The sequence below is a fragment of the Cherax quadricarinatus genome, chromosome 4, assembly GCF_038502225.1.
Source record: "Cherax quadricarinatus isolate ZL_2023a chromosome 4, ASM3850222v1, whole genome shotgun sequence".
Classification (NCBI taxonomy): Eukaryota; Metazoa; Arthropoda; class Malacostraca; order Decapoda; family Parastacidae; genus Cherax; species Cherax quadricarinatus.
The window spans coordinates 46,383,846-46,396,957 of record NC_091295.1 but is presented as its reverse complement, the minus strand read 5'-3'; the positions used below and the strand labels follow the sequence as shown (position 1 = coordinate 46,396,957).

General features: G+C 39.9%; 1 protein-coding gene across 6 annotated transcripts in view; it reads right to left on the bottom strand.

The window, feature by feature from the left end:
* Positions 1-8,210: 8,210 nt before the first annotated feature.
* Positions 8,211-13,112, bottom strand: part of LOC128684512 (long-chain fatty acid transport protein 4) — a 197,246-nt gene continuing 192,344 nt past the window's right edge. For all 6 annotated transcript variants that reach the window (XM_053770733.2, XM_053770735.2, XM_053770734.2 and 3 more), the window contains exon 13: positions 8,211-8,620. In XM_053770733.2, the coding sequence (XP_053626708.2) occupies positions 8,226-8,620 (395 nt within the window). In that variant the 3' untranslated portion in view covers positions 8,211-8,225. The remainder of the gene's footprint in view (positions 8,621-13,112) is intronic.

The following is a 13,112-nucleotide window of genomic DNA, read 5'->3' as shown; positions in this document are numbered from 1 at the left end:
TTGGCAGACGTAGGAGTGAGGACCTGATTAGCAGGTATAGGTCAGCAATAGAGATAATTAGGAGGAAGGGTGGGAAACCTGTCATATGTGGCATTTTGCCAAGGAGAGGAGTTGGAAATGAATGGTTGTCCAGAGCAATTGGTGTCAATTGCTGGCTGGACAAATACTGTAAGGAAAATGCGGTAACATTCATTGACAACTGGCACCTCTTCTATGGCAGAAATGACATGTATGCCAGGGATGGGGTTCACTTATCTAGGTGTGGGGTGGGAGCACTGGCCAACGCAGTGGAGGGATCTGTTAGGTCTTTAAACTAGGAATAGTTAGTGGTATGGGTTTTTGCGGGAAAACTGTGAAGTCTCAGGGTAGTAATATGAGTACTAGGAGAACTAGTAATAGGCAAAATGAGGTGGATATTGGAAAGCCAGTGGCACTAATTGACAAGGACAGTAATAGGTTTAGTGGAATAACAGAAAGGAGCAGGAAGGGTAAAGAGAGAGGAGGGTCTTAAAGTATTTATTACACAAATAGTCGCAGTGCTAGGAATATGATGGACGAGTTGAGACTAGTTGCTAGTGCAGGTAACATAGATGTATTTGCCATTACTGAGACGTGATTTAATTAAAAAAGTTGGGACATGCCTGCAGAATGTCACATTCAGGGTTTTAAATTGTTCCAAGTAGATAGAAGTATCGGGAAGGGGGGTGGGGTGGCATTGTATGTCCGAGATCGCTTGAACTGTTGCATACAAACGGGTATTAAGTCTGAAGTAACACATACAGAGTCTGTTTGGATAGAATTTTCAGAGGGGCATGAAAAATTAATTTTAGGTGTGATATACCATCCCCCAAATTTAGATAGGGACCAGGGGAGACTACTATGGGAGGAAATTGTTAGGGCCACAAGGCACGATAATGTAGTAATTCTAGGAGACTTTAACTTTAGTCATATTGATTGGAATTTCTTGACTGGGAATTTAGAATCATACGACTTCTTAGAAGTAGTTCAGGATTGTTTTTTGAAGCAGTTTGTGACAGAACCTACAAGGGGTAATAACCTGCTTGACTTAGTTCTGGCAAACAATGAATCCCTTGTTAATAATTTGGAAGTTTCTGAGGAACTGGTTGCTAGCGACCACAAATCAATTACATTTAGAATTGAATGGAAGTATGATAGTAGGGATAACTCAGTAACAGTCCCAGATTTTCGCTTAGCAGATTACGATGGGCTTAGAGAACACTTATCATCTGTTGACTGGGGTAACGAAGAGAGCTATCAATATGACAGTTTTCTGAACACAATACATGCTGCTCAAAGAACGTTTATCCCTTATAAAGAAATTAGATCAAATAGAAATGACCCAAAATGGATGAATAATAGGCTGAAATATCTACTAGGGCATAAGAAAGGAATTTATAGGCGTATCAAAAGAGGCGAGGGTCATCTTATGAATCAGTATATTGACATTAAGAGGGACATTAAAAAGGGGATAAGAAAAGCTAAAAGGGACTATGAAATTAAAGTTGCTAGGGATTCTAAAACTAACCCAAAAAGTTTTTTCCAGGTATATAAAACAAAAGTCAGAGATAAGATAGGTCCCCTTAAAAATAACTATGGGCATCTTACTGACAAAGAGAATGAAATGTGCTCGATTTTAAATAATTATTTTCTCTCGGTTTTTACACAGGAAGACACTAATAATATTCCGGTAATTAATTTTTACAGTGGGCCAGAAGAAGATAAATTATGTAACATCACAGTCACTAGTAAAATGGTTGTGAAGCAGATAGACCAACTGAAGCAAAGTAAGTCACCGGGTCCTGATGAGGTTTTTTCAAGGGTTCTAAAGGAATGCAAAATGGAAGTCTGTGAACCATTAACTAATATTTTTAATTTATCTCTTGAAACAGGTGTAGTGTCTGATATGTGGAAGATGGCTAATGTAATTCCTATTTTTAAAACAGGGGACAAGTCGTTACCGTCAAATTACCGCCCAATAAGCCTGACCTCAATTGTAGGCAAATTACTAGAGTCAATTATAGCTCAAATTATAAGAAGCCATCTCGATAAGCATAGCTTGATTAATGATACTCAGCATGGATTCACAAGAGGCCGGTCTTGTCTAACTAATTTATTAACTTTCTTCAGTAAAGCTTTTGAGGCTGTTGACCACGATAAAGAATTTGATATTATTTACTTAGATTTTAGTAAGGCATTTGATAGAGTTGCGCACCAAAGACTGTTGAAGAAAGTAGCAGCTCATGGCATTGGGGGAAGAGTGCTCTCGTGGATGGAATCATGGCTCACAGACAGGAAGCAGAGAGTGTCCATAAATGGGGTTAAATCCGAGTGGGGATCAGTAACAAGTGGCGTTCCACAGGGATCAGTCTTGGGCCCGTTGTTGTTTATAATATATATCAATGATCTTGATGAAGGAATTACTAGTGATATGAGCAAATTCGCCGATGACACGAAGATAGGTAGGATAATTGATTCAAACGTAGATGTTAGGGAACTTCAGGAGGATTTAGACAAACTCTACTCTTGGTCAGAAAAGTGGCAGATGCAGTTCAATGTAGATAAATGCAAGGTTCTGAAGCTCGGGAGTGTCCATAACCCTAGCACTTATAGGTTAAATAAAGTAGAACTTAGCCATACAGATTGCGAAAAGGACTTGGGGGTTATGGTAAGCAGCAACCTTAAACCAAGACAGCAATGCCTAAGCGTACGTAATAAGGCAAATAGATTACTGGGATTTATATCAAGAAGTGTAAGCAACAGAAGTCCAGAGGTCATACTGCAGCTTTATACATCATTAGTAAGGCCTCACCTAGATTATGCAGCTCAATTCTGGTCTCCATATTACAGAATGGACATAAATTCGTTAGAAAACATTCAGCGTAGGATGACTAAATTAATACATAGCATTAGAAATCTTCCTTATGAAGAAAGATTGAAGACTCTTAAGTTACATTCACTTGTTAGACGAAGAATGAGGGGAGACCTGATTGAAGTGTATAAGTGGAAGATAGGTATTAATAAAGGGGATATTAACAAGGTCTTGAGGATATCTCTCCAAGAGAGAACCTGCAGTAATGGATTTAAATTAGATAAGTTTATATTTAGAAAGGACATAGGAAAGTATTGGTTTGGAAATAGGGTAGTTGATGAGTGGAACAGTCTACCTAGTTGGGTTATTGAGGCTAGGACTTTGGGTAGTTTCAAATTTAGGTTGGATAAGTACATGAGTGAGAGGGGTTGGATTTGAGAGGGACTTGCACATCGGAGCTTGTTTCTTGGGTGGCATTGAAAATTGGGTTGGTCAAATGTTTGTTAGTGGGATGAATTGTAAAGGACCTGCCTAGTATGGGCCAACAGGCCTGCTGCAGTGTTCCTCCTTTCTTATGTTCTTATAAATCCAAGTAATCTGTTGGCCTTGTTGCGCACACTAAGGCACTGCTGTCTTGGCTTTAGATTTCTGCTTACCATGACTCCCAAGTCTTTTTCACATTCTGTATGATCAAGCTCTACTTCACCTAGATTATAGCTTCGAGGGTTATTTTCATTACCAAGGGCAAGTACCTTACACTTATCCACATTGAACTTCATCTGCCATTTTTCAGACCAAGACATTAATTTGTCCAAATCGTCCTGGAGTTCATTGATATCCTCCTCAGAGTGAATTATACGGCCTATCTTTGTATCATCAGCAAATTTACTCATGTCACTCGTAATCCCTTCATCAAGGTCATTAATGTAAATTATGAACAAGAGAGGGTCTGAAACTAATCCTTGTGGAACGCCACTAGTGACTAATCCCCATTCAGATTTCACTCCATTAATGGTAACTCTCTGCTTTCTATTGGTAAGCCATGCCTCAATCCATGCTAGAACTTTACCTCCTCTACCATGAGCTGCCACTTTTCTTAAGAGTCTCTTGTTAGGTACTCTATCGAAGGCTTTACTAAAATCCAAATAAACAATATCATATTCCTTATCTCTGTCAACTGCCTCAAATGTTCTATTGAAGAACGTCAGTAAGTTTGTCAGGCAGGAACGACCTCTCGTGAATCCATGCTGAGATTCATTTATCAAGTTATGCTCTTCAAAGTGACTTCTGATAATGTCAGCTATAATTGATTCTAATAACTTGCCCACTATAGATGTCAGGCTTATTGGACGGTAATTTGAAGGAGTGGACTTATCCCCTGATTTGAATATAGGAACCACATTAGCCATCTTCCACAACTCTGGCACAACACCGGTAAGGATGGACGCATTGAATACACTCGTTAATGGCTGACTAAGCTCCATCTTGCATTCCTTAAGTACCCTGGAAAACAACTCATCGGGTCCCGGGGACTTATTTTGTTTCAGTTTGTCTCTCTGTTTAATAACCATGACCCTCGTGACAGTAATATTAGTTAACTTAAACTCATCAGGAACTAAATAATTGTTAATTACTGGAATCTCATTTACATCTTCCTGTGTAAAAACTGACAAAAAATAGTCATTAAATAAGGAACACATTTCCAGTTCATTATCCGTCAGCTGTCCATTCCCAGTTTTCAGAGGTCCTACTTTTTCCTTCACCTTCGTCCTATACACTTGAAAGAACCCCTTTGGATTAGTCTTTGATTCATTAGCAACTCTAATTTCATAGTCACGTTTAGCCTTTCTAATCGCCTTTTTTACTTCTCTTTTAAGCTGAACATATTGGTCAGTAAGGTTAACCTCTCCTCTTCTGATGTGCCTATAAATTCCCCTTTTCTCCCCTAATAGATGCTTTAGCCTCCTGTTAACCCATTTGGGATCGTTATTATTAGACCTAATTTCTCTCTGGGGAATGTATATACTCTGGGCACTGTGTACATTATTAAGAAAACAATCATAAAAGCAGATCCCTTCATATTCATAAGTATGATTATCGTCAATAAAATCATTAGCTAGATAACCCCAATCAAGATCAGACAGAGGTTCCCTAAGTCCATTATAATCGGCAGAACGAAAATCAGGGATTTTTACTGTATTATCATTATTCTTGCATTCCCAATTAATGCTAAAAGTGATGGATTTGTGATCACTTGCGCCAAGCTCTTCAGTGATCTCCAGATTATTCACGAGTGTTTCCTTATTTGACAAGACTAGGTCTAGCAAATTATTACCCCTGGTAGGCTCTGTTATGCTCTGTTTCAGAAAACAGTCCTGAACTGTTTCCATAAAGTCACTGGACTCTAGATTACCTGTCAAAGAATTCCAGTCAATTTGACTAAAGTTAAAGTCCCCTACTATGACTATGTTACTGTGTCCAGAAGCCCTAACAATTTCGTCCCAAAGAAGTCTCCCTCTATCGTGATCCAAGCCTGGAGGTCGGTATATTACACCTAGAATTAGTTTTTCTTGACCCTCCACGAACTCTACCCAAACAGACTCTGTTACTGCTCCATCTATTTTTATACCTGTTTTCATGCAACAATTAATATTTTCTCGAACATACAATGCAACTCCTCCCCCCTTCCCATTAGATCTATCCACATTGAACAACTTAAATCCCTGAATATTACACTCAGCAGTCATATCCCGACTCTTTAAATCATACCACGTTTCAGTTAATGCAATGATATCAAAGTTCCCAGCACATGCTACCAAACGTAGTTCATTAATTTTATTTCTTGCACTTCGACTGTTAGCATAAAATACCATCATATGTTTTTTCTTCTGCACATTTTTCCTATTCATCTTTGTTTTTACACAATTTCTGAAATTATCATTACCCAGAGTTACTCCATGACAGTTACTATTAAGATTCTTAATATCAGAGCATAAGTCAATATATCCATACTGATTATTTATCATTTCTAAACCCATACCTCTAACTAATCCTAGTTTTAAGCCCTAACAACCCCCTCAACTGAGTTAGCAAGAAAACCCACACCTGCCCTGGATAAGTGAACCCCATCCCTGGCATACATGTCATTTCGGCCATAGAAGTTGTCCCAGTTGTCAATGAATGGTACTGCATTATCCTTACAGTGTTTATCCAGCCAACAATTAATACCAATTGCTCTGGACAACCATTCATTACCAACACCTCTTCTTGGCAAAATGCCACATATAACAGGGCGCCCCCCCTTCTTCCTAATTATGTCTATAGCTGTCCTGAAATTTTTAACTAAATCCTCACTTCTACGCTTGCCTACATCATTGCCTCCAGCACTGAGGCAAATAATAGGATTGATCCCATTACCGTTCATGATGTTGTCAAGCCGGCTAACAATGCCCTCCATCCCAGCCCCAGGAAAGCATACCCTCTGTCTCCTACTCCTGTCCTTCAAGCAGAATGCACTATCCATGTATCTAACCTGGCTATCCCCTACAACAACAATATTCTTACTTTCCTTGTTGTCGTTCGTCGTGACGATCCCAGTAGTCGACTCACATTCGTCGGGTAGCACTGAGAATGCGTTGGAGGTTTCCACAGGAGTTTCCACAGCAGTCTCTTTCTTCTTCATCGTTTCTGGCTTTCCATTCGTCTTCTTGATCGTCAACTTCGTCGTCCCCTGCTGTCCAGCCACTGACCACGATCCCTTCTTGACCTGAGGACTCGAAACAAGAGGACTACTACGAATCCTCTTGTTTTCCTTGGTCAATCGCCGTATCTCCATCTTCGCTACCCTCAATTCTTCCTTAAGTTGCTGGTAAAGTTGCTTGATGGAGGGCATCTTGGTTCAGTCCACAGGGAACACAAGACACTTCTTCACTGTAGTGGCGGGCTTTAAGAACATAAGAATGAAGGAACACTGCAGAAGGCCTACTGGCCCATGCAAGGCAGGTCCTTATCAAAACGACTACTACCTAAAGCTATCCAAGAAATAACTCCCGTACCCAATGACACCAATCAAACCCAGCCCCTCCCACTCGTATATTTGTCCAATCTCTTCTTAAAGCTACCCAAGGTCCTAGCCTCTATCACCCAACTGGGAAGATTGTTCCACACATCTACAACTCTGTTAGAAAACCAGTACTTACCTATGTCCTTTCTAAATCTAAATTTATCCAACTTAAATCCATTATTTCTGGTTCTTACCTGGTTCGGCACCCTCATCCACTTATACACTTCAGTGATATCTCCCCTCATTCTACGTGTCTCCAGAGAGTGGAGATTTAAGGCTTTAAGTCTATCTTCATACGGGAGATTCCTCACACAGTAAATTATTTTAGTCATTCTTCTCTGTATGTTCTCTAATGAGTCTATATCCATCCTGTAGTAAGGGGACCAAAACTGAGCAGCATAATCTAAATGAGGCCTCACTAGTGATGTATAGAGCTGTAAAATAACTTTTGGACTTCTGTTACTTATACTTCTTGAGATAAATCCAAGTAATCTGTTAGCCTTGTTGCACACAATGAGGCACTGCTGTCTTGGCTTTAGATTTCTGCTTACCATGACTCCCAAGTCTTTTTCACATTCTGTATGATCAAGCTCTACTTCACTTAGATTATAGCTTCGAGGGTTATTTTCATTACCAAGGACTAGTACCTTACGCTTATCCACATTGAACTTCATCTGCCATTTTTCAGACCAAGACATTAAATTGTCTAAATCCTCCTGGAGTTCATTGCTATCCTCCTCAGAATGAATTATACTGCCTATCTTTGTATCATTGGCAAATTTACTCGTGTCACTCATAATCCCTTCATCAAGGTAATCATTAATGTAAATTATGAACATGAGAGGGCTTAAAACTGATCCTTGTGGAATGCCACTAGTGACTAATCCCCATTCAGATTTCACCCCATTAATGGTAACTCTCTGCTTTCTATTTGTAAGCCATGCCTCTATCCATGCTAGAACTTTACCTCCTATACCATGAGCTGCCACTTTTCTTAAGAGTCTCTTGTTAGGTACTCTATCAAAGGCTTTACTAAAATCTAAATAAACAATATCATATTCTTTATCACTGTCAACTGCCTCAAATGTTCTATTGAAGAACGTCAGTAAATTTATTAGGCAGGAATGACCTCTCGTGAATCCATGCTGAGATTCATTTATCAAATTATGCTCTTCAAGGTGACTTCTAATAATGTCAGCTGTAACTGATTCTAATAACTTGCCCACTATAGATGTCAGGCTTATTGGACGGTAATTTGAAGGAGTGGACTTATCCCCTGATTTGAATATAGGAACCACATTAGCCATGATTGTGAAAACAATGAAAAGCTGATCAACATTTCATCAGTTGAAGAGTGCAATGATGTAATAAACGAAAGTCCTCGCAAAATTCAGGTTTAAAATTTTCTTGTGTGATATATTTATTATGCAAAAGAAATGATAGAGAATGTGAAAGAAAACCACACATAAATCTAATATTTAATGTTCTCTGATTACCCAAGTTCCTAATAAGTAAAATCCAACACAAAATGTTATACATCATGGGTATATTGACTAGTACAGTACCTACCTCAACTCCATAAACTACAACATCTGCATGACCGGCTGTTTTAGAGATAACTGCTTCCACTTCACTAGTTGAAACATTTTCGCCCTTCCAGCGGAATGTATCTCCTGTGCGATCCTTGAAGTATAAGTAGCCTTCTTCATCCATCATAAGTATATCACCTGCAATAGATTATCCTCAATTATCTGAACTTTTGGTACACACACACACACACACACACACACACACACACACACACACACACACACACACACACACACACACACACACACACACACACACAAAAAAAAAAAAAAAAAAAAAAAAAAAAAAAAAAAAAAAAAAAAAAAACTAGAAAAGTGCTGAATTCCTACCAGGGAAAACCTAACAATTAAATATACAATATTTGTAAACGAGGATGCAGACTAGAGCTGGATATCATCTAATGAGGTTGAATATATGTATTGGCAATGAGGCTGACAACAGTAAGTAGATAAGAGTAGCTTAGGAGAAAGAACTCTGCCCAGGATTTTGCTGACTCTTATCAATGGCAAAACATTAAGTGAAAGAATCCTAGGAATGAACAAGATTTCACTTTTCAACTGCAGTGCCAAAATCCAGAAAACCCTGTATCCTGACAAGTCTATTATTCAGCTACTTCCTATTAAGAGGTTTGCAGTATGGTGCACAGGGTAAGACGTTAAAGCTTAATGAATCATTTGTATGGGGAAGGGAAATGGTCTGACTCAGGTGGGGGTCAAGTGGTGAGACAGTATACAGCTGTGGTTCTCCAAACTCCATATTAGTCTCCTGTTAAGTGTACATTCCATCAAAACATGAGGGATCATGGCCTGATTTACCAGGTTTTCACAAAGGAAGGACCACAGCAGATTTTCATTGCTGGGGTTAACATTCCTGCAAACCTAACATGATTTAAGAAGGATAATAGGTCTGATGCCAAACAGCAAAAATGCTGAAGAATGAGAGCATTTATGTCATCAGGCCCAAGTGCCAGAGGCTAACACTGATAATGCTGATGCAAGTTCAAGAGTGGTAAATGGAACATCTATGCAAGAGGTGAAGTCTAAAACAGTAGATTTCCAGAGGGGTTTAGACTGAGGAAAGTCAGGAGACAGGTGTGTCCCCAGGACACCCAGGTACAGTGATATTCTATTGAGTTTGTGAGTTAACCCTTTGAGGGTTTTGGTCGTACTAGTACATCTTACGCGTAGGGGTTTTTGACGTACTAGTACGCATAAATTCTAGCGGCCTCAAATCTCGCGCGAAAAGGCTGGTAGGCCTAGGTGTGAGAGAATGGGTCTGCGTGGTCGGTGTGCGCAGTAGAAAAAAAATCTGGGACCCAGTGGTGCATTGTGGGAATGCCCTCTTAGTAAACAATGTCCACCATGCCTCGCGGTAAGAAGCTCCTCACTCCTCGGCGAATTGGGACACGTTTGTTCCCCAGTGACAGTTCTAATAGTGATGGAAGTGCCAGTGAAGATGAGTTTCGTGGTTTTAGTGAGGTTTTGACCGAAACTAATGACCATAATATCGGTAATAGTGAGGAAAACCCAGATGACCCTCAGCCTTCCACCTCTGGTGCTGGGCCCTCTTGTTCACGTTCAGTTGTTCCAGAACCCAAGAGGAAACTTCTATTTTCCCAAATCCCAGACTCAGATGAGAGCATGGGTGATGATAGTGATAGTGAATATGAACTACAAGCTCTTCAAACTAGTTCCAGTAGTGATAGTGAAGTGCAATATTCCCCAGTGAAGCATCAGTATATACGACGATATATGCGCTCTGGTAGTGTGCCATATGTTATACCAAGGGGAAGGAGTGTATCTCGGAGTACATCCCATGGCTGTACAACAGGAACAGACAGTGAAAATGACGAAGATACTGTTGCAATTGGGATGGAAAATGTGTGTGGTGGTAGTGGTGCCGGCAGTGAGGCACCAGCAGTGGGCCATGCTGCCACCCACGCCGCTGCCTCAGCTGATCTAGAACAAAGGCCACCATCCCCCACTCGCCCACCACACCAGCCTCCACAACCACAACCACAACCTCCACAACCACAACCACCTGTCATTGTCCAGTACCCACCAGCAGACCGCACCTGGGATTGGCAGGAAGCTGTCAATTTTGTTCCAAATCCCCACCAGTTTGATGACAGCCAAAGTGGAATACGGCCATCTTGTGCACTTGGGAACAATGCCACTGAACTGGAATGTTTCGAGTTATTCTTTGACGAACCACTGATGAAAAGTATTGTCATGGAAAGCAACACATACTACGAGTACACCATGGCAAACACATTACTTTCACCAAAATCACGTCTACACCAGTGGAAGGAGGCAACTGTGGCTGAGATGTATCTTTTCTTTGCCACAATAAGGCTTATGCCACATGTGTATAAGCACAAAGTGAAATCATACTGGTCAACAGACCCCCTGATTGCAACACCAGGTTTCAGTGATATAATGCCAGTGAATCGATTTGTGCTAATGTTACGTATGCTTCACTTCTCAGATAAAACCAGGCCTGACAGAAATGACAGGTTATATAAGATTAGGAATGTGTTTGTGTATCTGAAACAGAAATTCAGTAAGCATTTTTATCCCTTCAGGAAGCTTGTAATTGACGAGTCTTTGATTCTGTTCAAAGGAAGACTCTCTTTCAAGCAGTACATACCAAGCAAGAGGAAACGCTTTGGTATAAAGTTGTTTGTGCTTTGTGATTGTTACAGTGGTCTGGTATTGGATATTATTGTGTACACTGGAAGTTATACATTGCAAAATACCAGGAAGTTATTGGGCATCTCAGGTGATGTGGTTCGAACAATGATAGAACCATACCTTGGTAAGGGGCATATATTATATACAGATAATTGGTACACAAGCCCCTCACTCAGTGATTTTTTGCGAGTGAACATGACAGATGTGTGTGGCACAGTGCGTGCAAATCGAAAACATATGCCCAGGTTTGACGCTGGCACTTGTAGAGGTGAGGTGCAGGCGTTTGCTGCCAATGACATCATGGCATTTCGGTGGCATGACAAACGAGATGTCACACTGTTGTCATCAATTCACCCTAATGAAATGGCAGACAGTGGCAGGCAGCATAGAGAGAGAAATGAACCCATTCTAAAACCTGCAGCTGTGATTGATTACACCTTCAACATGCGTTCAGTGGACAAATGTGACATGCAGATTGGGTTTGCTGATTGTGTTCGCAAGAGTTATAAGTGGTACATCAAACTGTTTTTCCATCTTCTGGACATTTCCATGTTCAATGCTTATAATATGTATAAGATGAGCACCAGAAACAAACCACAGTATGGCGAATTCTATTTGTCTGTCATCAGACAAATAGTATTCAAGTACCAAGGAACAGCACCTGCAATTGACCGCCCACCAAATTATCAACAACTACCTTCCCGTCTGAAGCATGGTGATCACTTCCTGGTAAAACTGCCTGCTACTGCTTTGAAGAAAAAGGCTCAGAAGAGGTGTTACATCTGTGCACATACAAAAAAACGCACACAACAACGCAGAGACACTCGTTTTATGTGTGAGGAGTGCAAAACTCCACAGTGCATGACACCATGTTTCAAAGAGTTCCACAGGCTTCAGAACTTTTAGAAACATTCCCTGTAACTGTATATGTGTATATAAAATATAGAAAAATAGTAATAAACAACATTTCATATCGTTTGTTTGTGTAAATATTTTCTGTAAACAAAATAATGACAACAGTGTTTATGCCCTTATTGTGTAGTATTGAACAAGAAATAACTTACAAAATACTGATCATGTTGGCCTCAGAGGCCATAAAAGTTACTCAGAAAAAGAAAAATTGAAAAATAATTGAAAATAGTACATAAAAAAGTAAATAGAAAAATACCGGGTGACGGCAGTCGGCGATGTTACCATATGTTGTTCAATTTTGGCAAATTTCACGCCTCCATATCTCGGTAAGTATTGACATTAAAATTTTTTTGTTTAGCCTATAATGTTTGAAATTTGGCCGACCCTGAGAATGAGTTTCGGAGAGGGCCTGTCGACCCTCAAAGGGTTAAACTGAATCTGCTAATTCTGCAATGTCAAAAACTAGAGCTGATTCTGGAGAGTATTTGTCTGTCAATTGTTGCATTTTGTTAACATAACACATTGGGTATGTGTTCCTGCTTGTTTGAAATTTAAATAGCAGGAACCAATATGATTATATGAGATAGATTGATTCTTCTTCTTCTTTCAACAAACCGACCGTATCCCAAAGAGGCAGGGTGGCCCAAAAAGAAAAACAAAAGTTTCTCTTTTTAAATTTAGTAATTTATACAGGAGAAGGGGTTACTAGCTCCTTGCTCCCGGCATTTTAGTCGCCTCTTACGACACGCATGGCTTACGGAGGAAGAATTCTGTTCCACTTCCCCATGGAGTTAAGAGACAATAAACAAGAACAAGAACTAGAAAGAAAATAGAAGAAAATCCAGAGGGGTGTGTATATACATATATGCTTGTGAAAGAATGGTATACAATACTGACAAGATGAAATTAAGACACATGTGCAACATCTGGGTATCTTTATATAATAAAGATACCCAGATGCTGCACATGTGTCTTAATTTCATATATGCTTGTACATGTATGTGTAGTGTGACCTAAGTGTAAG